This window comes from Eschrichtius robustus, chromosome 12 (genome assembly GCF_028021215.1).
Source record: "Eschrichtius robustus isolate mEscRob2 chromosome 12, mEscRob2.pri, whole genome shotgun sequence".
Taxonomy (NCBI): domain Eukaryota; kingdom Metazoa; phylum Chordata; class Mammalia; order Artiodactyla; family Eschrichtiidae; genus Eschrichtius; species Eschrichtius robustus.
The window spans coordinates 79,821,357-79,845,730 of NC_090835.1; the positions used below are offsets into that span (position 1 = coordinate 79,821,357).

Sequence of the window (24,374 nt, forward strand, 5' to 3'; positions counted from 1 at the left end):
CACCGCAAACAGAGAAACCTGCTTGCAGCAATGAAGACCCAACGCGGCCAAAAATAAATAAATAAATTTATTAAAAAAAAAAAAAATCTCCATTTTGATGTCTAAATAGGCATCTTGAACTAAGATGGTCAAAACTGATCTTCTTTTCTCTGTACCCAAATTTGGTCTGTACAGTCTTCTTCATCTGCGCTAGTGGCAACTCCATCCTTCTTTTACTTAGACCAAAGAATTGGATTCACCTTTACTCTTCTTTATAATACCACACTCTATACTTGATTCAGTAACAGACTTTGTCACCTACTAAATAAATGTACAGAATCTGTTTTCTTTTACCACCTCAACAGCTGCTACCCTGGTGTAAGTTATCTTTTCCTGTATAATTGCAATAGTCTGTTATTTGCCGTTACCTCCCTACTGAATGTTAAAGTGCTTACCCTCCAGTAGCTGTCCATTTTTTACTTAGAGTAAAAGCCAAAGTCTTCTTAAATTGGCTATAGAACCCTCCAAGATCTGGCACCCCCAAATGTCTCCCCCCGCCTCTCTGACTTTATTTCCTACTTAACCATCCCCTTTGTTCTCATTAGTCTTCTTACTGTTTTTAAAGATGTCAGGAACATTTCTGTCTCACAGCCTTTGTACTTGCTGTATACATTTGCCCAGAATGTCCTTTGAGATATCCTTAATGGCTTTCAGTTTGATTTCAGGATTCTCCTCAGAAACCACCTTTTCAGTGAGGCCTTTCCTAATAGCTGTGTATAAAACAGCAAAAAGCTTCTATCTTCCATTCTTTAATTCCCTTATCTTCTTTGATACATTTGTTATTATTTCTTATTTACTTTCTTATTGTCTGTCTGCCCCCACATTAGGTTATATATTTTGTTTTGCTCACTGCTGCACACCTAGTTTCTAAAGCAGTGTCACAGTGTTGCTCAGTGGATGCATGAATGCATAGTGGGTTTTGGTGTACAGAGAACTTTTCAAATACTTTGTCATGTTAAATCCTCATAATTTTTGAAGTTAGTGTCACCTCCACTTTAAAGGTAAAGAAATTATAACTCAGATTACTTAACCACCGAGTGGTAAAATCACAACTGGAATTCTTTTCTGATCTTTTTACTTTACTGTTTTATTTAACATATGGGGGTGAGGCTGTTAGGTAATTCTCACTGTTTTAGCTCATTTGTTTGCATGTCAGTCACGTACTTTCACCCCTGTGAGAAATATGAGCAGTAATATGTGGGTTCGATGGCATTTCCCATGGACTCAGTGCATTCCCGAATCTGAAATTTAAAAGTTGAAGTGAGTGAAGGGAAATTCTAAATATAAATGCTGTTATTTAGTTAATTCAACATTCATATGTTTGTTCATTCGGTACATTGAGTGCTTATTGTTGAGCATAGTGTGCATGTTTATGGGAATGCAGCGATGAGCAACATAGGCACGATTATTCCCCATATTTGAAGCTTTTGGTCTGTGGAGAAAGAGAAGAATATTAGACAAGTGATTATAATTCAGCATGAGAAATATTTGTGGCAGGAAGACTCAGGGTGCTATAGATGTGTAAAGAGCTAGCTCAGACTGGGAAGGATGTAAGGGAATGCGCCCCATAGGAAGTTAAAGATTGAGATCTCAGAATGGGTAGGAGATCCCTAGGCAGGTTTGTGGCAGAGGGTAAAGAATGAGCAGAGCAGTTTCAAGATCCCGAAAGAGATCCAATTCAGAGGGATTATAGAGTGTATGGTTGGATGTGGTAAGTTTTGAGGCTAGAGAAATTGTTGGGTCAGGCTTAAGAAGGCATCACAGAACTGGTAGTCAAGTCACAGAGAAGCCTTAGAGGGGAGAGAAATGATCAGATTACTTTATTTATTTATATAAATTCATTTTATTTATCTATCTTTGACTGCTTTGGGTCTTTGTTGCTGCACATGGGCTTCTCTCTAGTCGTGGCGAGCGGGGGCTACTCTTCGTTGCAGTGCGCGGGCTTCTCATTGCAGTGGCTTCTCTTTTTGTGGAGCATGGGCTCTAGGCACGTGGGCTCTCAGTAGTTGTGGCTCGTGGGCTCTGGAGCGCAGGCTCAGTAGTTGTGGCGCACGGGCTTAGTTGCTCTGCGGCATGTGGCATCTTCTCGGACCAGGGCTTGAACCCGTGTCCTCTGCACTGGCAGGCGGATTCTCAACCACTGTGCCACCAGGGAAGCCTCAGATTACCTTTTAGATAGAGTGGTTTGGTTGCAGTGTCAGGAGTGGATTGGAGGAGAATAAGATTGGGTAGCGAGACCAGTTGAGAATGTTTTGATAATTTAGGTAGAAATAGTATTAACCTAAACTAGAGGAGTGATCATGGGAATGGAGAAACATGGGTAGCATTCCTGTGCTAAATAGGCGGTATAAAGAACTGCACCTTGTGATGATGGGATGATGGGGAATGACTGAGAAAGAAGAGTCAGTGGCTACCAGATCTTTGGTCAGTAAGCTGGGTAGATGATGTCATTTGCAGAGAAGGGATAAGTTTTGGGAGAAGATGATGAATTCACTTTTGGAGATGTTGACTTTGAGTCCTGTGGGGGTGTCAGGGCATCCAAGTGAAGATATTTGGTAGTCAGCTGTATGTGTGTGTCTGAAACCTTGAAAAGAAACTTGGGGTGGATGTCCAAAATTGAGGCTTGAAAGTATGTTAGGTGGTACAAGAAACCATGGAGTTGGATGAGATTACCTAGGGAGAATGTCTAGGATGAAAAAGGAATACAGCCTAAGATAGAATCCTATGTAGCAACATTTATGGTCTAGGCCAAGACAGAGTAACTAAAAAGAAGACCAAGAAGGCACAGAGAGAGAGCCAGGAGGCAACCTGTGAGTGAGTGGTCATCATGGGAAGGGAGTATTTCAGGGAGGACATGGACAGTAGTGTCAGATGCTGCTGCAAGGTTAAATAAGATAAGTAAGGTAAGAAATAAAATGTAATCCTGATTTAGTGTTGAAGAAATCATTAGTGACCTGGACAAAAGCAGTGAAGAGAGGTGACTGGTAAGTGTAAAGCAGTGTAGCAACATATACTCCAGAATGTTTTCCTTCTTTTCTTAAGAAGGAAAAGACTTGATCATTTTCAAATGCTAATGGCAGAGGACAGGTAGAGAGGGAGAAGCTGAAGATGCAAATTCAGAAGAATGGGATTTATCAGCAGAACAGGATTTACCCAGGAGGTGGGAGGAAATGAGATTTACATTATAGGTATCATGATTAGTTTCCGTTTATTGGAGGGTACTTCAGAGTTAGTGCCCAGAAGCTGAGGGCGAGATAATCTGACTTTTAATTTCTTCTACAAGAAAGGAGAGAAGCGAAGAATGAGGTGCAGAGTGAAGAGGTCAGAATTTTGAGGAGAGTAAAAAGGTCCCAACAGGTATTGTTAAATGTTTTGAGCCACGTATCCCTCTGGGCTTTACCGGGCTACTAGAGGGATGCATTGCACAAAATGTTTAAGAAACTCTGATAGATTGTTCTTCAGGAGTTCTCGTGTCTTATGTTCATTCTCTTCGGAGGAGTCAATCTGAGGTTTCATTTCATTATTCACGCTCTGAAAAGGAAGATGATGCTTATTGCTAGTGGGGCACAGGATCCTTGTAGAATGGTGATGCACCCTGGGTGTGCCAAAGGTGGTGGATAGAAATTTGGTGATCTGCAGCCTAGTCTCCAGGAGTTAAGATGGTGCACAATTTATTTTGGTGTCTAATTTCACATTAGCTTTCACCTTGAACTCTTTCTCCTGGTGAGCAGCTTTGTAAGGAAGAATGTTTAGGGGCTTCAGTGCTTTTACTGGTAATATGTTATATGAGTCTTTACAAGTTGTTGTTAGAGCCAGATGCTCTTTCTAAATGATTCTTTTTAGGAACTAAGGAATACAGATTTTAGGTCCATAACACACAAACACAACATTTTCTTAGGAAATGTAGGAGTATCATAAAAACCTTTGAATGATGGTGAAAGATGTTCTTCTTGGAGTAAAAAGAGGAGGAATTTATGCCAGCAACTAAAGTAGATTCCAGGTTCTTCTACTTGGTTTATATGTTTTACCTTAATGTGAGACCCATTCACTTTAATAGTGAACTTGGATTGCTTCCATTAAGTGCTTTGAACTTTCATCAGGTTTCTTACTTTATATTATTCTTCTTTAGCACTCAGTGCAGTTCACATAATGAATCTTGTTTGTTTATTCAAAAAGTAGTTGTATTTTGGGGCTCTTGGTGGTTTTAAGTCATTTTATATGGAGGCGCAAGTCATCAAGTAGTTTTTGCTGTAGAGGTTTCATGAGAAAGGGAGGAAGGGAGAGTTTTAGGTTTAATAGGAAGATTTGCTGTTAGGTTTTATGACTGACAGTGCCATACATAAAATGGAAATTTTTTTTTTTTTAAAGCTTAGCAATGCAAGGACAGTCTCTGATGGATAAAACATAGACATAAAAATATTAGAAATACCATATAGGGTAAGATTTCTGTTTTGTCTGATTATGAGACCTTCTGTTTACCCTTTCTCTCCATTCTTTTGTTCTTTTCTCCTCCTTTGTCCCTGCCTTCTCCCCCGACCTGCTGCTTTCTTCCTTCTAGTGTCTACGTTGCCCTTTTATTTTTTGCTCCTTCTATGTGATCATGCGCTTTCCTACTTGAATAGTTTTCAATAATACATCTTTAAACTTGTTAAAAGTAATAGGCCCTGAGCCAGGCACCGTTTTAAGTGCTTTACAGGAATCAACTGATTTAATTCTCATAACAATCCTATGAAGTATCCCATTTTGCAAGTGAAGAAACTGGGCATATACAGTGGAAGAGGTGAGATATGGATCGAGAAGGTTTAACTCTAGAGTTCAAAAGCAATTAGCCTATCCATTAGTACTAGATAATTGAAATATCTATGCATTTATTTTAATGATATATGCTTTAATGACTGTAGTAAAGTTTAGAATCACTAAATCTAAAAGAAACTGTTTATTTTATGGCTATAATCAAGTACTCAAACTGATAATTGCACCTTAGAATCATCTGCTGATTCATAATTGAACTCATTATCAAAAATCTTCACACAGGAGGTGTACTCAAGATGGCATACTAGGAGGACGCGGAATTTGCGTCTCCTCACAACTAAGGCACCTAGCAGGCACCCGTGGGAGACCACAGACACCTAAGGGGATGGGAGGAAACCCTAGCGACCGGTTATCTCTCCTTTTGGCTTGTTCTCCCCTCCCCCCCCCCCCCTTTTTTTCTTTTTTCTGCTGTGGTTTTATTTTACCTTTTTGCAGTTGTTTCATCTTATTTACCTTTTGCAGTTGTTTCAATTATAGTTTTATTTTTCCTAATATATTTTTTATCTTTCTAATTTTATTTTGTTTTTTATTCTTTGATATTGTACTGCTCCTTTTTTTCTTTGTTCCTTTTTTTTTTTTTTAACAGCACAATGAAGCTGCAGGATCTTGGTTCCCAGGCCAGAGGTCGGGCCCAAGCTCCTGTGGTGGGAGCTCCGAGTCCAAACCACTGGACTAACAGAGAACCTCAGATCCCAGGGAATACCAATTGGAGTGAGGTCTCCCAGAGGTCCTCATCTCAGCACCAAGACCCAGCTCTATCTAACTGCCTGCAAACTCCAGTGCTGGACGTGTCAGGCCAAACAACCAGTAAGACAGGAATACAGCACCACCCATCAAAAAAAAAAAAAAAAAAAAAAATGACAAAAAAATATGTTACAGACGAAGGAGCAAGGTAAAAACCTACAAGACCAAATAAATGAAGATGAAATAGGCAACCTACCTGAAAAAGAATTCAGAGTAATGATAGTAAAGATGATCCAAAATCTCAGAAAGAGAATGGAGAAAATACAAGAAACATTTAACAAGGATCTAGAAGAACTAAAGAGCAAACAAACAGTGGTGAACAACACAATTACTGAAATTAAAAATACTCTAGAAGGAATCAATAACAGAATAACTGAAGCAGAAGAAAGGATAAGTGAGTTGGAAGATAAAATGGTAGAAATAACTACCAGGGAGCAGAATAAAGAAAAAAAGAATGAAAAGAATTGAGGACAGTTTCAGAGACCTCTGGGAAAACATTAAACGCACCAACATTCGAATTATAGGGGCCCCAGAAGAATAAGAGAAAAAAAAAGGGTCTGAGAAAATATTTGAAGGGGTTATAGTCGAAAACTTCCCTAACATGGGAAGGGAAATAATCAAGTCCAGGAAGCACAGAGAGTACCGTACAGGATAAACCCAAAGAGAAACATGCCGAGGCACATAGTAATCAAAGTATCAAAAATTAAATACAAAGAAAAAATATTAAAAGCAGCAAGGGAAAAGCAACAAATAGCATACAAGGGAATCCCCATAAGGTTAACAGCTGAGTTTTCAGCAGAAACCCTGCAAGCCAGAAGGCAGTGGCAGGACATACTTAAAGTGATGAAATGGAAAAACCTACAACCAAGATTACTCTACCCAGCAAGGATCTTGTTCAGATTCAGTGGAGAAATTTACAGATAAGCGAAAGTTAAGAGAATTCAGTACCACCAAACCAGCTTTACAGCAGATGGTAAAGGAACTTCTCTAGGCAGGAAACACAAGAGAAGGAAAAGACCTACAAAACAAACCCAAAACAATTAAGAAAATGGTAATAGGGACATACATATTGATAATTACCTTAAATGTAAATGGATCAAATGCTCCAACCAAGAGACATAGACTGGCTGAATGGATACAAAAACAAGACCCGTACAAATGCTGTCTACAAGAGACCCACTTCAGACCTAGGGACACATACAGACTGAAAGTGAGGGGATGGAAAAAGATATCCCATGCAAATGGAAATCAAAAGAAAGCTGGAGTAGCAATTCTCATATCAGACAAAATAGACTTTAAGATAAAGAATATTACAAGAGACAAAGAAGGACACTACATAATGATCAAGGGGTCAATCCAAGAAGAAGATATAACAATTGTAAATACTTATGCACCCAACATAGGAGCACCTCCATACATAAGGCAAATGCTAACAGCCATAAAAGGGGAAATCGACAGTAACACAATAATAGTAGGGGACTTTAACACCCCACTTTCGCCAATGGACAGATAGCCAAAATGAAAATAAATAAGGAAACACAAGCTTTAAAAGACACATTAAACAAATGAACTTAATTGATATTTATAGGACATTCCATCCAAAAACAACAGAATACACTTTCTTTTCAAGTGCTCATGGAACATTCTCCAGGATAGATCATATTCCTGGGTCACAAATCAAGCCTTGGTAAATTTAAGAAAATTGAAATCGTATCAAGTATCTTTTCCAACCACAATGCTATGAGACTAGATATCAATTACAGGAAAAAATCTGTAAAATATACACATGGAGGCTAAGCAATACACTACTAAATAACCAAGAGATCACTGAAGAAATCAAAGAAGAAATCAAAAAATACCTAGAAACAAATGACAATGAAAACACGACGACCCAAAACCTGTGGGATGCAGCAAAAGCAGTTCTAAGAGGGAAGTTTACAGCAATACAATCCTACCTCAAGAAACAAGAAACATCTCAAATAAATAACCTAACCTTACACCTAAAGCAATTAGAGAAAGAAGAACAAAAAAACCCGAAAGTTAGCAGAAGGAAAGAAATCATGAAGATCAGATCAGAAATAAATGAAAAACAAATGAAGGAAACAGTAGCAAAGATCAATAAAACTAAAAGCTGGTTCTTTGAGAAGATAAACAAAATTGATAAGCCATTAGCCAGACTCACCAAGAAAAAAAGCGAGAAGAGTCAAATCAATAGAATTAGAAATGCAAAAGGAGAAGTAACAGCTGACACTGCAGAAATACAAAGGATAATGAGAGATTACTACAAGCAATTATATGCTAATAAAATGGACAACCTGGAATAAATGGACAAATTCTTAGAAAAGCACAACCTTCAGAGACTGAACCAGGAAGAAATAGAAAATATAAACAGACCAATCACAAGCACTGAAATTGAAACTGTGATTAAAAATCCTCCAACAAACCAAAGCCCAGGACCAGATGGCTTCACAGGCGAATTTTATCAAACATTTAGAGAAGAGCTAACACCTATCCTTCTCAAACTCTTCCAAAATATAGCAGAGGGAGGAACACTTCCAAACTCATTCTACGAGGCCACCATCACCCTGATACCAAAAGCAGGCAAAGATGTCACAAAAAAAGAAGACTACAGGCCAATATCTCTGATGAACATAGATGAAAAATCCTCAACAGAATAGCAGCAAACAGAATCCAACAGCACATTAAAAGGATCATACACCATGATCAAGTTGGGTTTATCCCAGGAATGCAAGGATTCTTCAATATATGTAAATCAATCAATGTGATACACCATATTAACAAATTGAAGGAGAAAAACCATATGATCATCTCAACAGATGCAGAAAAGCTTTTGACAAAATTCAACACCCATTTATGGTAAAAACCCTCCAGAAAGTAGGCATAGAGGGAACTTATCTCAACATAATAAAGGTCATTATGAGAAACCCACAGCCAAGGTCATTCTCAAAGGTGAAAAACTGAAACCGTTTCCACTAAGATCAGGAACAAGACAAGGTTGCCCACTCTCACCACTGTTATTCATCAAAGTTTTGGAAGTTTTAGCTGCAGCAATCAGAGAAGAAAAAGAAATAAAAGGAATCCAAATCGGAAAAAAAGTAAAGCTGTCGTTGTTTGCAGATGACATGATACTAGACATAGAGAATCCTGTCAGTGCCACCAGAAAACTACTAGAGCTAATCAATGAATTTGGTAGAGTAGCAGGATACAAAATTAATGCACAGAAATCTCTTGCATTCCTATACACTAATGATGAAAAATCTGAAAGAGAAATTAAGGAAACATTCCCATTTACCATTGCAACAAAAAGAATAAAATACCTAGGAATAAACCTACCTAAGGAGACAAAAGACCTGTATGCAGAAAACTATAAGACACTGATGAAAGAAACTGAAGATGATACAAACAGATGGAGAGATATACCATGTTCTTGGATTGGAAGAATCAACATTGTAAAAATGACTATACTAACCAAAGCAATCTGCAGATTCAATGCAATCCCTATCAAATTACCAATGGCATTTTTCACAGAACTAGAACAAAAATTTTCACAATTTGTATGGAAACACAAAAGACACCTAATAGCCAAAACAATCTTGAGAAAGAAAAACGGAACTGGAGGGATCAGGCTCCTGGACTTCAGACTATACTACAAAGCTACAGTAATCAAGACACAGAAACAGAAATATATATCAGTGGAACAGGATAGAAAGCCCAGAGATAACCCCATGCACATATGGTCACCTTATTTTTGATAAAGCAGGCAAGAATATACAATGGAGAAAAGGCAGCCTCTTCAGTAAGTGGTGCTGGGAAAACTGGACAGCTACATGTAAAAGAATGAAATTACAACACTCCCTAACACCATACACAAAAATAAACTCAAAATGGATTAAAGACCTAAATGTACAGCCAGACAGTATAAAACTCTTAGGGGAAAGCATAGGCAGAACACTCTATGACATAAATCACAGCAAGATCCTTTTTGACCCACCTCCTAGAGAAATGGAAATAAAAACAAAAATAAGCAAATGGGACCTAATGAAACTTAAAAGCTTTTGCGCAGCAAAGGGCACCATAAAAAGACAAAAAAACCCTCAGAATGGGAGAAAATATTTGCAAACAAAGCAACTGACAAAGGATTAATCTCCAAAATAAACAAGCAGCTCATGCAGCTCAATATCAAAAAAACAATACAATGCAAAAATGGGCAGAAGACCTAAATAGACATTTCTCTAAAGAAGATATACAGATTGCCAATAAACACATGGAAAGATGCTCAACATCACTAATCATTAGAGAAATGGAAATCAAAACTACAATGAGGCATCACCTCACAGTGGTCAGAATGGCCATCATCAAAAAATCTACAAACAGTAAATGTTGGAGAGTGTGTGAAGAAAAGGGAACCCTCTTGCACTGTTGGTGGGAATGTAAATTGATACAGCCACTATGGAGAACAGTATGGAGGCTCCTTAAAAAACTAAACATAGAACTACCGTATGACCCCGCAATCCCACTACTGGGCATATACGCTGAGAAAACCATAATTCCAAAGAGTCACGTACCACAATGTTCTTTGCAGCAAGCACTATTTACAATAGCCAGCACATGGAAGCAACCTAAGTGTCTGTCGACAGATGAACGGATGAAGAATACATGGTACATATATACAATGGACTATTACTCAGCCATAAAAAGAAACGAAATTTAGTTATTTGTAGGGAGGTGGATGGACCTAGAGTCTGTCATATAGAGTGAAGTAAGTTCAGAAAGAGAAAAACAAATACCATATGCTAACATATATACGGAATCTTAAAAAAAAAAAAAATGGTTCTGATGAATCTAGGGGCAGGATAGGAATAAAGACACAGACGTAGAGAATGAACTTGAGGACACAGGGAAGGGGAAGGGTAAGCTGGGATGAAGTGAGAGAGTGGCATGGACATATATACACTACCAAATGTAAAATAGATAGCTAGTGGGAAGCAGCTGCATGGCACAGGGAGATAAGCTCGGTGCTTTGCAACCACCTAGAGGGGTGGGATGAGGATTTGAGGTTGGGGATATGGGGATATACGTATGCATATGGCTGATTCACTTTGTTATACAGCAGAAACTAACACAACACTGTAAAGCAATTATACTCCAATAAAGATGTTAAAAAGAGAAAAAAAATCTTGACACAAAGAAAATTCCCTATGTGGGTTCACTCGTGAATTCTGTCAAGCATTTAATCTTCCACAAATTCTTTCAGATTTCTTAGGTCTGTATGACTTTAGGAATTGTAACACTTTATCTCGTGAAGATAAACACAGAAATCCTCAACAAAATATTAGCACATCAAATCTAGCAAAATATGTAAATGTTAATACATTATGACTAATGCGGTTTATTCTATGCATTCAATAGTTGATATAATCTAACATATTAAAAAGTTTAAAGGAGAAAAACCATATGGTCATCTCAGTAGATGCAGAAAGACTTTTACGTATTCAACACTTATGATAAAAACTCTTCATGATAGCAAGAGAAGGGAACTTTCTAAATTGGATAAAGTTCATCTATGAAGAACCAGCTAACGTTCTTAATGGTAGGTAAATAGTGATATACCTGTCTGATGGAATACCTATTAGTGATAAAAAGGAATGAAGTGTGGATGCATGGAACACATATTACACTTAGCAAAAGAAGGAGACACAAAAGACTTATGTGCTGTATGTTTAATTTATATGAAACTTTTGAAAAGGACATACCTATACTGACAGAATGAAGATCAGAAGTTTCTTGCGACTTGAGGGTAGGAAGAATTGACTGGGACCGTGTGTAAGTGTCGTTTTCAGGGTGACAGGGATATTCTGTATCTGGATTATTGTGGTTACATGGTGCATACATTTGTCAAAAATTATTGTAATATCCATTTAAAATGGGTTCATTTTACTGTATGTAAGCTTTCTTTGAGTAAAATTTATTTAAAAATATATCACCAAAAATACACGTGGCTTGGGCTAACGTTGCAAGTGGTTAGGGTAGATCACTGTACGTGTTAGCATTACATTTCTTAAGTTCATAAAGGTTGTTTCTGTTAACTTCTTCTCAAATAGTTTCAAATGTGTGATTAGAGGCTTTTGTTGTCTGAGTCATTATGTTAAAATATTTAGGACTGGTTTTGGGGTCATCTGGAATTCAGTTCAAATGTTGGCTTTGTTACTACTTGTATGGCCTTGGGAAAGTTCTGAATAACTGCCCATTTTACTTATTTTGAAAATGAGGAATAATAGTGCTTAATGTTAAGCCTGTGGGTGATTATGTAAATTAGATATAATTCATGTATAGTGCTCAACAAATAGCTGGCACAGATTAAGCCCTGAATAAGTGGTAACTACCATTTTTATTATTACCTCTGTTGTTCTTAACCATTAAACTTCAACAGACTGCTTAATTAAATGAACTGAAATCATGTATTTTTCCCTACCCCTCAGCCCTCATTCTGAAATGTTTCTGGAATCTTCTTGGATGATTACTGTAGAACTTTTTTCTTAGATTATTAATTACTTCATCCCTGAGTTAAAATGACAGGCCTTGAACTGTGAACTTTTTAAAATAAAAACTTGCTAATATTTCCAGTTTTTATATTCAGAAGATCACCCTAATTTTGATCAGTTTGGGTCATGTAACTTTTTTAAATGATTAACTTTATCTCTTTAATGTTTCTGTCTTACATTATTTCATCTTTGTGCAGGAGCTGTAAATTTTGATATGCTCTTCTTAAGGACCTAGTATACTATGCTTTCCTGGATTTCCGATTAGCATTTTACTAATTAGGAATACCTAAAGTTGTTTTAAACAACATTTTTTAAAAAATCAGTATAAAGTACATCTTATTCTTTCGGATATTTTAATACTCATTTTATTATATTTATACCATTTTATACCATATTATTTTATACCATTTTTTATTAGGAGGTATAGAATATAAATACTGTGGAAGGGGAATGTCAAGGTTTTTGTGATTTTAGGTGTCATTCTTTAAAAACAAATTATCCTTTCAGAAACTGTTTTGACTGGGTCTACCTCACCTTTACCTTCTCCGGGAAATGGGAACGAAACTGCACCTGGATCAGTTACCCAGCCAAAGAAAATCCGAGGAGTTGGATTTGGAGATATATTTAAAGAAGGCTCTGTGAAACTTAGGACAAGAACATCCAGTAGTGAAACAGAAGAGAAAAAACCAGAGAAGGTAGTAATGATGAGCTTTCCTTAGATTAACCCCATTCATTCTCTCATTAAGCTTTTTTAAAAAAAGTTAGTTTGCAACTGTGTTACCTTTTCTTTTTTGAGATTGCCAATAATAGATTATGAATGAGAAGACTGTGAGAAACTGTTTTCAAGTTTAAGTGACTTACTTTAATGTTTACGTTTGATTCTTATAAAATTGGATTTTGGGGGGTAAATTTAACACAAACTTTTCTTAGTGGAAACTTTAGAGTTTTTAGTTATCAGAGTGTAAAAATAGAAAAGGCAAGTTTTTGTTTTCCTTTTAAAGCTAAAATTATATGTTTTTCTTTCAATTTGAAGTAGGCTTAAAATGGGCCATTTTAAAGGGAATTCTCAGTGAGATATTAAGTTAATTAGGCGCTGCTTAACTTTACTCTGGGTTGTCAGCGATGGCGAAATCTAATTGCTAGCCCTAGTTGTATGGAGGACTTCATTTTTTGTTAGCGTTTCACTGGCATTGTGAAGTAAATCAAAGTGAACGTACCATACTAATAAGAGATTTTAAAATAAACTGTTAAGTTTCTATTTTGTGGGGGAAATAGCTATAATCCTTAGAATATAGTCTTCCCTGGTGTTAACACCTTGGAGATTAGATTGAGTACTTCACATAGGTGGCTTGTCCCTTGACTTTTAAAGCATTGTTTCCCTTGTAGTGCTCATTTGTATGTCTTATTTAACTCTGTAAGATTTTAAAATAGTTTAGTATTTACTTGCCTTTTTTAGTTACATTTCACTTAGAAGACTGTTTTGGTTGGTGAAATATATTCTGATGTTTTCTCCTAAAATGGTTAGTTTCAACATTTTTTTTTTCCTTTCCCAGCTTGTTACATATTTTCTCATGTAATAATAATTTGGGTTCAGGAAAGAGAACTTGTACTTTCTGTCCTGCCCTCTCCTAGCTCTGTGACTGTCTGGCATTAAGATTATGGGCCTAATTAATTCTTGGTTTTAAAGGTAAAGATTAGAGTTCTTGTTGTTGGAATAGTGCTGTATAGTCATGTAATAGCTAGGAATGTCTAGAAGCAATGTCTGCATTATGAGGGACATTAAGCTAGATGATCTGGGGTCGCTTTCTAACTCTGAAGCTTATGATTATATTGAATAACTTTATTTGATTAATGATTACACTGGTTATCTTTCATTTGCCATTTTTAACGTCCACTAAAGAGTCGTTGTTAATGAGAGTAGTCTCAGGGTTACCGTATAGGATGGCCTTGGAAGGCTTCCTTTGATCACTGATCTAGGAATTGATAAAGTAGGGAGCACATTTGCTATGTTTGTAAGACCAGATTGGAAGATATGATGGTTAAAATTAGGAGAAATTAAAGTGAGCATCTTAAAAGATAACTAGAACACACAATGATAGGTAAATTAGCAGTATGTTCAGATTTTTAACTAGTGAAATCCAGGGTCAAATGTAGTGTTACTTCTGAGGACAGAACTCAAGGAAACACTAGTACAAGATGAAGGACATACTGTAGTCAATTACAGTGGAAAATTGCCTCCTAGACTATATATTGTTACAACGGGTTGTAACATTACCTAAATGTTTTCATTCTCATAGCAGCAGTAAGTATAAAGACTTTATTTTATACTCTGTCTCATTGTAAGGAAGTTTAATGCAGTTGTTTAAGAGCCCACCTTCTGGAGTCAGACTTTCTAGGTTCAAGTCTGAGCTCCACTACTAAATTATTTTTATTGTGGGCAAATTGCCTAACTGCCTCCTAACCCATGAAAGGAGTGGATGATAGTGCCTACTTTATGCAGATTGTTCTAAGGATTAAGTTACAATGTATGTAAAGTGCTTATTAGCTCAGAGATTGGTACGTGGTAAATTTTCAAATGCTATTTTTATTTATTTTAGAGGTTCTAAAATACATCGCAGTATTAAGGGTATCAGAGTATGTTTATTGTCCTTAAGATAGGGAGTTTTAAAAACTAGACGTTCTGGGCTATCATTTAAGTAGCTTTTCAATTATTTATCTTTTTCATGGCAGTTTTCAGTCACATTACTAACCTGGCTATAAGTACCATTAGGGAGAGCTAGATAACTGTTAATGGAAATTTTGTTTAACATTATTAGCTTTGTTCTAACTTAAAATAATTGACACCATCCTTTCTATTCTAGCCCTTAATCACACAGTCACTAGGATCCAAAACTCAGAGTGTGGAGATAACAAAAACAGACACTGAAAGTAAAATTAAAGGTAAGTGTTTGAATGAAATTTTCATATTAGGAATGAAGCATGCTCAAATATATTATTAGATTTGTTGAAGACGTTTGTTACATTGTACTACTTCATTAGAGTGTTAAATCCTCCTAGATGTAAGCACCATGAGGTCAAGGATTTTTGTATGTTTTGTACACTGATGTATCTGATACAGTTAGAACTGTGCCTAGAACATAGTAGGCATGTAGTAACTATTTGAATGAATGATTAATGAAATTGTTACTTAATTCAACATATAGTATTGGCCAAAATTATTGAAATCATTTCTAGAAGCTTCTAGTGTACATTTCTTTAGACAAAATAGAGGCTTAAGTATTTGTTGAAAGAACCAATTGATAGAAGCTTCATTATTTACATTTTTCATTTTAGCTAAAGAATATTGTAGAACGTTGTTTGCCTATGAAGGTACTAATGAAGATGAACTTACTTTTAAAGAAGGGGAGATAATACAGTTGATAAGTAAGGTAAGACTTTTCTCAGTTTTCAGTGAATCACTTAATTTATTCATAGAAATATTTTTCAGTAGTCTTGCATTCCCACTAGAATGTAAGTTCTAGAAGGGCTGTGACTTTGTCTTGTTTATTTCTGTGACCTGAGAACCTGGCACGTAGTAAGTGATCAGAAAGGTTTTTTAAGCAAATGTTTATTGTCTGTCTTTGTTATAATTGATGTATTGGAAATTATTTTTACCATCAAGTTGTGTTTTTTCTCTAACCACACCCCCCAACCCCCCAGGGTTCTGTTCCTATTTTACCTCATTGCATTTTTTGCCCCACCTAATGTTTGTTGTAGTGTTTGTAATATAAAAAGAAAAAGAAGAAAAATAGGGAAACAACTTAAATGTCCATCAATATGTAAATGGTTATGAAATGTCATACTATGGAAAATGATGCAGCTATTTCAAAGAATGAGATAGTTTTATAACTTGGAATGAATTAAGGAAAAAGAAAACCCTACAGTATTGGGGTGTGGGCAGAGTCCTGTAATAACTGTAATAGAGAAATGTTAAAGTATTTGTTTTTGCTATATCCCTTTAAATTAATTTTTGAAATTTCTCCCGTTGTTTCAGATTGACTTAACAGATTGTTTAGTGTATGTAATTAAAAGAAGTTTTTTCATTGAAGTATAATTGACTTACCACACTATGTTAGTTCCCAGTGTACAACATAGTGGTTTGATATTTCTATACATCTGTTATTTCTAGTTACCATCTGTCACCAGACAAAGTTATTGCAATATTATTGACTGTGCTCCCAATGTTGTACATTTCATCCCTGTGACTCATTTACTTTGTAACTGGAAATTTGTACCTCTTAAGCTCCCTCACCTCTTTTACTCATCCCTCCCAACCTCTTCCCCTCTGCCAACCACCGGTATGTTTTCTGTATCTGTGAGCCTGTTTCTGTTTTATTATGTTTGTTCATTCCTTGTGTTTTATAGATTCCACGTATAAGTGAGACGGTATTTGTCTTTCTTATTTCACTTAGCATAATACCCTTGATGTCCATGCATGTTGTCACAAATGGCAACATTTTATTCTTTTTTGTGGCAGAGTCATATTACATTGTAATATACATTATATAAAACATATATATGCATATATACATATATATACATGGTAATGTACACTATATATATATATATGAAACACATCTTTATTTAAGATGCTTACTGATGGATATTTAAGTTGCTTACATATCTGGGCTATTGTAAAGAATGCTGCCGTGAACATAAAGGTGCGTATCTTTTCGAATTAGTGTTTTTGTTTTTGGAAAAATACCAAGAATTAGAGTTGCTGGATCATATGATAGTTCTATTTTTAATTTTTGAGAGGTCTCCATTCTGTTTTACATAGCAGCTGCACAAATTTACATTCTTACCAAAAGTGCACGAGGGTTCTCTTTTCTCCATATCTTCCCCAACACTTGTTATGTGTTGCAGTTGTGATTATCCTGACCTTTGTGCGTGACCTCCCCAGGGGTGTGGGTCTTGATTATACTGTGTCTCTGCCCCTCCAGCCTGTTTCATTGTGGTTCCTTCTTTATATCTTTAATTGTGGAAATTCTTTTCTGCTAGTCATTCGCATTGATAGTTGCTTTACTGTAAATAGTTTTAATTTTGGAGAGGGTGAGCTCAGGGTCTGCTTACTCTGTCATCTTGAACGGTTCCCCCCAGTGCATATAATTTTTAATACACATGGAGATTGGATTGATAACAACTAATTTCTCATGGAAGGGTATTTGGAAGGAATTGTAGAAGATTGTTAATTTCTAAAGCAAATGAATAATGTGATTAATTTTTGGTGTATAAAGTGTTGAAAAGAATGTTAAAATACAGTTCGGAAATTTATATTCTCTCACCACCCTCCTCTTCTACTTCCTTTCCTTTTTCCTTTCTCCTCCCTCTCTTTTTTATCCTTGTAAACTGAATTTTTTAAAAAATTATTTTTTTGTTTGTTTATTTATTTATTTATTTATGGCTGCCCTGGGTCTTAGTTGTGGCACACGGGATCTTTGTTGCAGCGTGCAGGATCTTCATTGCGGCACGTGGGATCTTTAGTCGTGGCATGCAGGCTTCTTAGTTGCGACATGAGGATTTCTTAGTTGAGGCATGCAGACTCTTAGTTGCAGCATGCTTGCGGGATCTAGTTCCCTGACCAGGGATCGAACCCAGGCCCCCTGCATTGGGAGCATGGAGTCTTACCGACTGAACCGCTGGGGAAGTCCCCTGAATTTTTAAATTATTTGACTAATTAAGAAATTAAATTTAATTTTATAACTGCTGCTTGAAGTAATGTGTGGGCAATATATTTTTTTAGGAGGACCTCAAAGTCTGTTAGGTCTTTATTTTTCCTTGTAGAAACAATGGAATTCAGTATTTTCCTATTTTGTTGCTAACTTTTTTCTTATTTAGAGATATAACCCCTATTATCTTTATTCTTCATTTTGTGGTTTAGGAGACTGGAGAAGCTGGCTGGTGGAAGGGTGAACTTAATGGTAAAGAAGGAGTATTTCCAGACAATTTTGCTGTTCAGATAAATGAACTGGATAAGGACTTTCCTGTAAGCTTTTCTTTTTCAGTGATGATAATAATTTTAAAAACCTTTTGCCAATATTTCTTAAAAAACAAGTTTTTTACATAGTAACTGAATAATTTTCTGAGGGGATTTCAGATTTATATAATCAGGTAAAAGTTATCTGAATTATGGTAAAACAAAACAGTGTATCAGTTCTGTGCTTTATTCCTGTTTTTCTTTCCCCCTAACTAAAAATTAACTTAGGCTTTATTACTTTATTATAATTAGAAGAAAAAAGGCTGCCCATACTATTTAGACAAATTAGCACTTGACTGTACGAAAAATTATATTTTTATTTAATTTTGTTGAAAATTTTTATTTTAAGGTACTATTGATTACTATTACTCTGTCACTGCATTTTTGGGAGAGTGAGAAAAAGGCTTTGCCTCCTTACAGGATTTAGTGTATCTATCTCACATCTCACAGTGAATAAAGTGAGACTGAGTCATTCATCAGTGATATTTTGCTTTTCTACAGCTTGATCGCCTATGGAGGGATGAATCTAATTGAGTTTTTAAATTAGAGGGAAAGAGTTTTACAGAGAACAGACACACCCCAGCAAGACAGTCTACTGTATTTGATTTAAGTCAATGCAGAAATCTCTAACCTTTGCAGTCTTTCATTTAAAGTAAATTACAAGAGGATAATGTATGAAGGCTTACACTGTCTGAGATTCTTTCTTTGCTAGATTTCATTCAGTATTAATTCAACAGCCTTCAGGTTTGCTTTATTTTTATACTCTTGTTAATGAACACATTTTCTTTTTTTGGCTTTTATTAGGTGTTTATGCAATATTGATTATCAGTTATTTTTTAATTTGGAAAAGCCAAATTCACATACGTAGAAATGTGTCTAAAGTTTTTTAAGGCAAAAATGAGTGCATGTTTATAAACCCAAGAGAATTTTAATAAACTGAAAAACAGACCTTTGCCTTTAATCTTCTTTTTTAGAGTTCTGAATGAATAACCAAGAGTGAAAACTAGATATATTTATTAGCTACTCCTATTCTTTTTAAACAAAGTCTCTTTCTCTCTCCCTTTGCCTGCCACCCCTCCTTCCCCCACAAAAAAAACTCAGCTGTTAAAGAGTGGTAAAATGGTGCATAGGAATCTTAAAATAGGGGAGGCAGGAGAGAATACTTTTGCTCATCATTAAGATTTTTTTAAATTTATCTAACTCAGTTATATTTTTGAAATATTTGAATTTTGATCAAAGAGGCATTTGTTCTAATAGAATATATTTTTCATCTGTGACCTTTTGTGGAGTTGTTTGAATCTTATGATTTTATAATTTTTGACAGGGATGGGATGAGGAGAGATGTTTATGTAGCAGATCATTTATGATCAGAGTTTACTTTAACTATAAATATTTAATATGTAAGTATTTTACTGTTTTCACAATTATTATTTTAATAGAAACCAAAGAAACCACCACCACCTGCGAAGGGTCCAGGTAAGTACGAAACAGATTATTCAGATGGCTATTTTTCATATTTTTAAGTTCTAAAATGGTGAAATTGCATCTCCTGTAAATCATTTATTTTCTTTTAGCAAAAATTAAATATTATGGTGCTATATATAATTTTTTAAAAATATATAAAAATTGAATGTTCACGTGTATTAATATCTGTCAGTATTTTTTTTAAAGTACAAACTGCATAAAATAGGAATCTTGAAAATAATTTGGATATTTTTGTTATATGGCATTTTGAGTTAAGAAAATTGACTAAGCTTAAATCTATAGAAAACAATATATTAAAAAAGAAGACAATATATTTACCTAGTTAATAAGTTATTCTACCTTTTCAGATGCAATCCAGTTTTTAATGCCGCAAACAAATACTGATTTTTTATATACTCTTCCTTCAGAGAGTGTGATAAGGCTTAAGCAAACTAGAAGAGTTTAGTTTTTCCTTTTTAAACAGTGGAATAAATGATGGAGTACCTAGAAGAGTTTTCCAGAGTTCGAGTTTTGTAATCTGACTCTATTTCTATAAGTTCTAGCCCTTAATTTCTGATTTTTAAATGTGCTGTCCAATTTTTTTTTCTTTGAAAGATTTGCTCTTTTTTTGAATAATGCAAGTCCTTCCCTCCTCCATAGTTTCAGCTTTGTGTTTGCTAACCTTATCTGAGAGCAAGGATAAGTTAAAAGTAATTTTTATGGAAGTTGGTATTGGAGCCTTTTTAGCCACTAGTCATACTGGGCTTTTAAAATTAATTAAAATTAAATAAAATAAAAAAGTTAATTCTGTAGTTGCAGTAGCAGCATTTCAAGTCTCAATGGACAGTATTGAACCACACAAAAACAGAATATTTCCATCATCCCAGAAAGTTCGACTGGACAGCGGTATTGTAGAGGACGTGAACTCCTTCATTGATAAGGAAGGAACTGAGACCACAGAGCTATCACTTACTCAAGGTGATCGCGGCAGGTGCAGGATTATATATTGAGCTCAGTGATTCTGGTATATTGTTCATTCTTTTAAACCATATTTTCATCTGATGTTATTTTTTAAACCTTTGCTTTTTAGGAGTATAATTATCTTTGTGCTCTAAAACTTTTTTTTTTTTTTTTTTTTTTTTTAATGTAGTAACTTTTTTTTTCCCTCAGCTCCAAAGCCTGAGCTGACAGGTGCAGAGAAGAAGTATTTTCCTACAAAGCCTGAAGAAAAAGGTGAGGCAAATTCTTCTACTTTCGGAAAAATAATCCCTTTCATTGTCAGTGTAAAGAAAAACATACCTCCACACTGAGTCATTCACACTGATTTTTAACAAGTGTTCATTATTTACTACGTAATGCTTGGGGATTTCGAAGAGGGAGTTTGTCAAGATCAATAGGAAATTAAGATTTTTACTCAAACTGATACCAGTTTACATTCATGAAAAAGTTACACCATCATCACCTCAGTAAGGATGTAGTATTTAATGTTATTTCAAATAATGTGTAAGAAAACTAAGCATTAAACAGTTATACTCTTATTATTTGCATAGTGTCCCAGTTGAAATACATTTAAAATTTTTTTCTTAGGTATAAGAGTGAGTTCTTACTTAAAACATGTAAGTGATTTATTATGTATTATTTAATTTTCACTGCATATATTTGTCATATAAACTTGGAAAGGTATTCCAACATACCATATGTATTTTGTTTAAAAACATTACTTGTTATTGTTAACACCTTCTCTTTGTACACAAAGATCTGCAGTGGCTGTATCTAGTAGATTAGGTTATATACTCTTGCAAAAACTTGAATACTGTTGCAGAATACTTTTGTTTCTACTGCCTGTGTTGTTTCTACTTCCTATCCTTGTCTCTTGCTTAAAGTGTTACTGTATTCTCTTAACTGATTTCTCTCATTTTAGTTCCTTGTCTGGCTTCTATTTCAGATTCATTTTTTAAAGACTGTTTTTCAGAAGTTTCAGATTCACAGCAAAACTGAGCAGAAAGTACAGAGTTCCCGTATTCTCGCTGCCCCCACACATGCACAGCCTCCCCCACCATCAGCATCCTGCACGATAGTGGTGCACTTGTTACAGTCAGCGCACCTCCATTGACACATCATTACCATTCAGAGTCCATAGTGTACATTAGGGGTCACTTCTGGGGTTGTACATTTCATGAGTTTGGACAAATGTATAATTGTAATATCATACAGAATAGTCTCATCTCTTTAAAATTCCTCTGTGTTCTGTGCTTTCATCCCTCTCTTCCCCCAACCCCTGACAGCCACTGATCTTTTTATTTTCTCCATAGTTTTGCTTTTTCAGAATGTCATAGAGTTGGAGTCATACACTATGTAGCTTTTTCACATTGTCTTCTTTCACTTTGTAATACGCATTTAAGGTTTATCCATGTATTTTCATGGCTTAATAGCTCATTTCTTTTCAGTGTTGATTAATATTCCAGTGTCCGGGTGTATCACAGTTTATCCATTCACTTACTGAAGGACATCTTGGTTGCTTTCAGGCTTTGGCAGTTATGAATAATGCTGCTATAAACCTTGCATACTTTTTGTGTGTACATAAGTTTTCAGTTCACTTGGGTAAATACCAAGGAATGTAATTGCTTGTTCATATGGTAAGAGTGTGTTTAGTTTTGTAAGAAATTGCTAAATTGTCTTCCAAAGTGTCTGCGCCATTTTGCATTCCCACCAGCAATGAATGAGAGTTCCTGTTGCTCCACGTCCTGGTCAGCATTTGGTGTTGTTAGGAACTGATCCCAAATTATTCAGTACATTTTTGGTATCATCTTCTACTCTTTTCATTCACTAAATGTAGCAACCACACTCTTGACTCTGAATATCATAAATCTTTATAGCTTTATCTCTTTCTCATGATCTGTGCTCAGCATGGAAAGTTTTTATATCCCCAACTCCCCTTGTTTTTGCATTTGAGATTTTTAAATTTAGATGCAAAAACAATTTATATTTAATAAAGGTATTTTTTAATCTCAGATTAGTCCTTTGTGATATAGCTGTTGTTAGGTCCAAGTCTTGGATCAGTTTATTTTGGTACTTGGTTATAATATCTCCTACATGAAAAACTCATCATACAAACATACATAGAGCCAAATGTAAGAAGTATGTTACTGGCTTTATTATCTTCATTATGATACTTCTCTTATAGTCCCCTTCATCAAGTAGGTAAGGGTTTTGTTAAAATTAAGAATATGACTTCTTATATTCCCTGAAATCAGTCAGTTGATCTTATAAATAAAATGGAAGGTAATGCATTTGTATTACATTTATTTGCTCAAAATCCTGGCCATGATGAAGTGTCAGGGACTGAATTTGTCCCCCTGAGTTAGACAGCTAGAAAACTGGACAAAATACATACAACAGTGGTTTTAGACATCGGACAACAGGTAGCATAGGACTGTTATCACTGAAACCAATGAAGCAAACCCTAGAATTACCCCTAGCTTATTGTCTAGAAGCAGTTTTCAGGCAGCAGAAAGGAGAAAGCCAAACAGAGCCCAGTATTCATAGAGAGTTGAGGTAATAGGAGTTTAGGGAGGCTGAGGCAGCTATAGTTTGTGGGACAGAGTGCCAGAATGGAAGGAACTGCATAGAGTACTGAGAGAGCTCTACAGGGCTTACCATGAGGCTTTGGCCGAGTACTGAATTACATACATGTGAAAGGAAAATTTCCATAGCTGGAGAAGTAACTACTGGAAGACATTTGATGAAACAGTTTCTGGAACTCACAAATAGTTCATGTTCCCATGAGCCACAAGACCTCATAAGGCATTGAAGTCCATAAAAGGGTATATCAGCTTAGACTAAAGGCCTACCTTGGAAAAAGATCAATCTAATTCCAGAATGCTTTACATTATAATATAACAAAATCTAGCACCCAAGAGGATAGAATTTACAATGCCCATTATCTGATCAAAAATTATCAGACATGGAAAGAAGCAAGAAAATAGCAACCAAAAGAGAAGTCAGTCAATTTAAACAGACCCAGAAATATCAAGAGATGATGGAAATAGCAGCAAGAACATTAAAATAGCTATTATAAATGTAGCCCATGTGTTCAGTAAAGTAGAAGAAAACACAAACATGATGGTGAGAGAAATGGAAAATATAAAGAAGACCCAAATTGAAATTTTGCAGGCGAAGAATACAGCATCTGAAATGAAAGACACTGGATGGAATTACCAGCAGTTTGGAGACTATAGAAGGAAATATTAGTGAACTGGAAGACATAGCAGTAGAAGCTATCTAAAATATACAGAAAAAAGACTAGAAGAAAATGAACAACGCATCAGTGACCTCAGTGACAATATCAGGCGGTTTTACTTACGTGTAAATGGAGTCCCTGAGGAAATGAAGAGAGGGGACAGAAAAAATATGTGAAGAAATAATGGTTGAAAAATCTTTAGGTGTGGTGCAAATTTTAAGCCCACAGATCCAAGGAGCTCAGTGAACTCCAAGTAGAAAAAACGTAAAGGAAATCACCTTAAGGCACATCATCGTAAATTCTATGAAAAGCAGTGATAAAGAGAAAAACATAAAGTCTGCAAGAAAATAATTGTCAACCTTGAATTCTCTACCTGGCAAAAATACTTTTCAGGTAATGGAGGCAAAACTAAAACTTTCAGATAAAATCTGAGAGAATTCTTTGCTAGTAGACCTGTATGTACTACACAGGGAATGTTAACAGAGGTTCTTTTTGG

General features: G+C 35.5%; 1 protein-coding gene across 2 annotated transcripts in view; it reads left to right on the forward strand.

Annotated features, from left to right (window-relative positions):
- Positions 1-24,374, forward strand: part of CD2AP (CD2 associated protein) — a 114,214-nt gene that overhangs the window by 65,648 nt on the left and 24,192 nt on the right. Inside the window, exons 6-12 of one of the 2 annotated variants that reach the window (XM_068557955.1) lie at positions 12,666-12,853; positions 15,020-15,098; positions 15,492-15,586; positions 18,079-18,183; positions 19,614-19,650; positions 20,452-20,616; positions 20,809-20,871. In XM_068557955.1, the coding sequence (XP_068414056.1) occupies positions 12,666-12,853; positions 15,020-15,098; positions 15,492-15,586; positions 18,079-18,183; positions 19,614-19,650; positions 20,452-20,616; positions 20,809-20,871 (732 nt within the window). The remainder of the gene's footprint in view (positions 1-12,665; positions 12,854-15,019; positions 15,099-15,491; positions 15,587-18,078; positions 18,184-19,613; positions 19,651-20,451; positions 20,617-20,808; positions 20,872-24,374) is intronic. The other variant, XM_068557956.1, reaches the window with a different exon arrangement.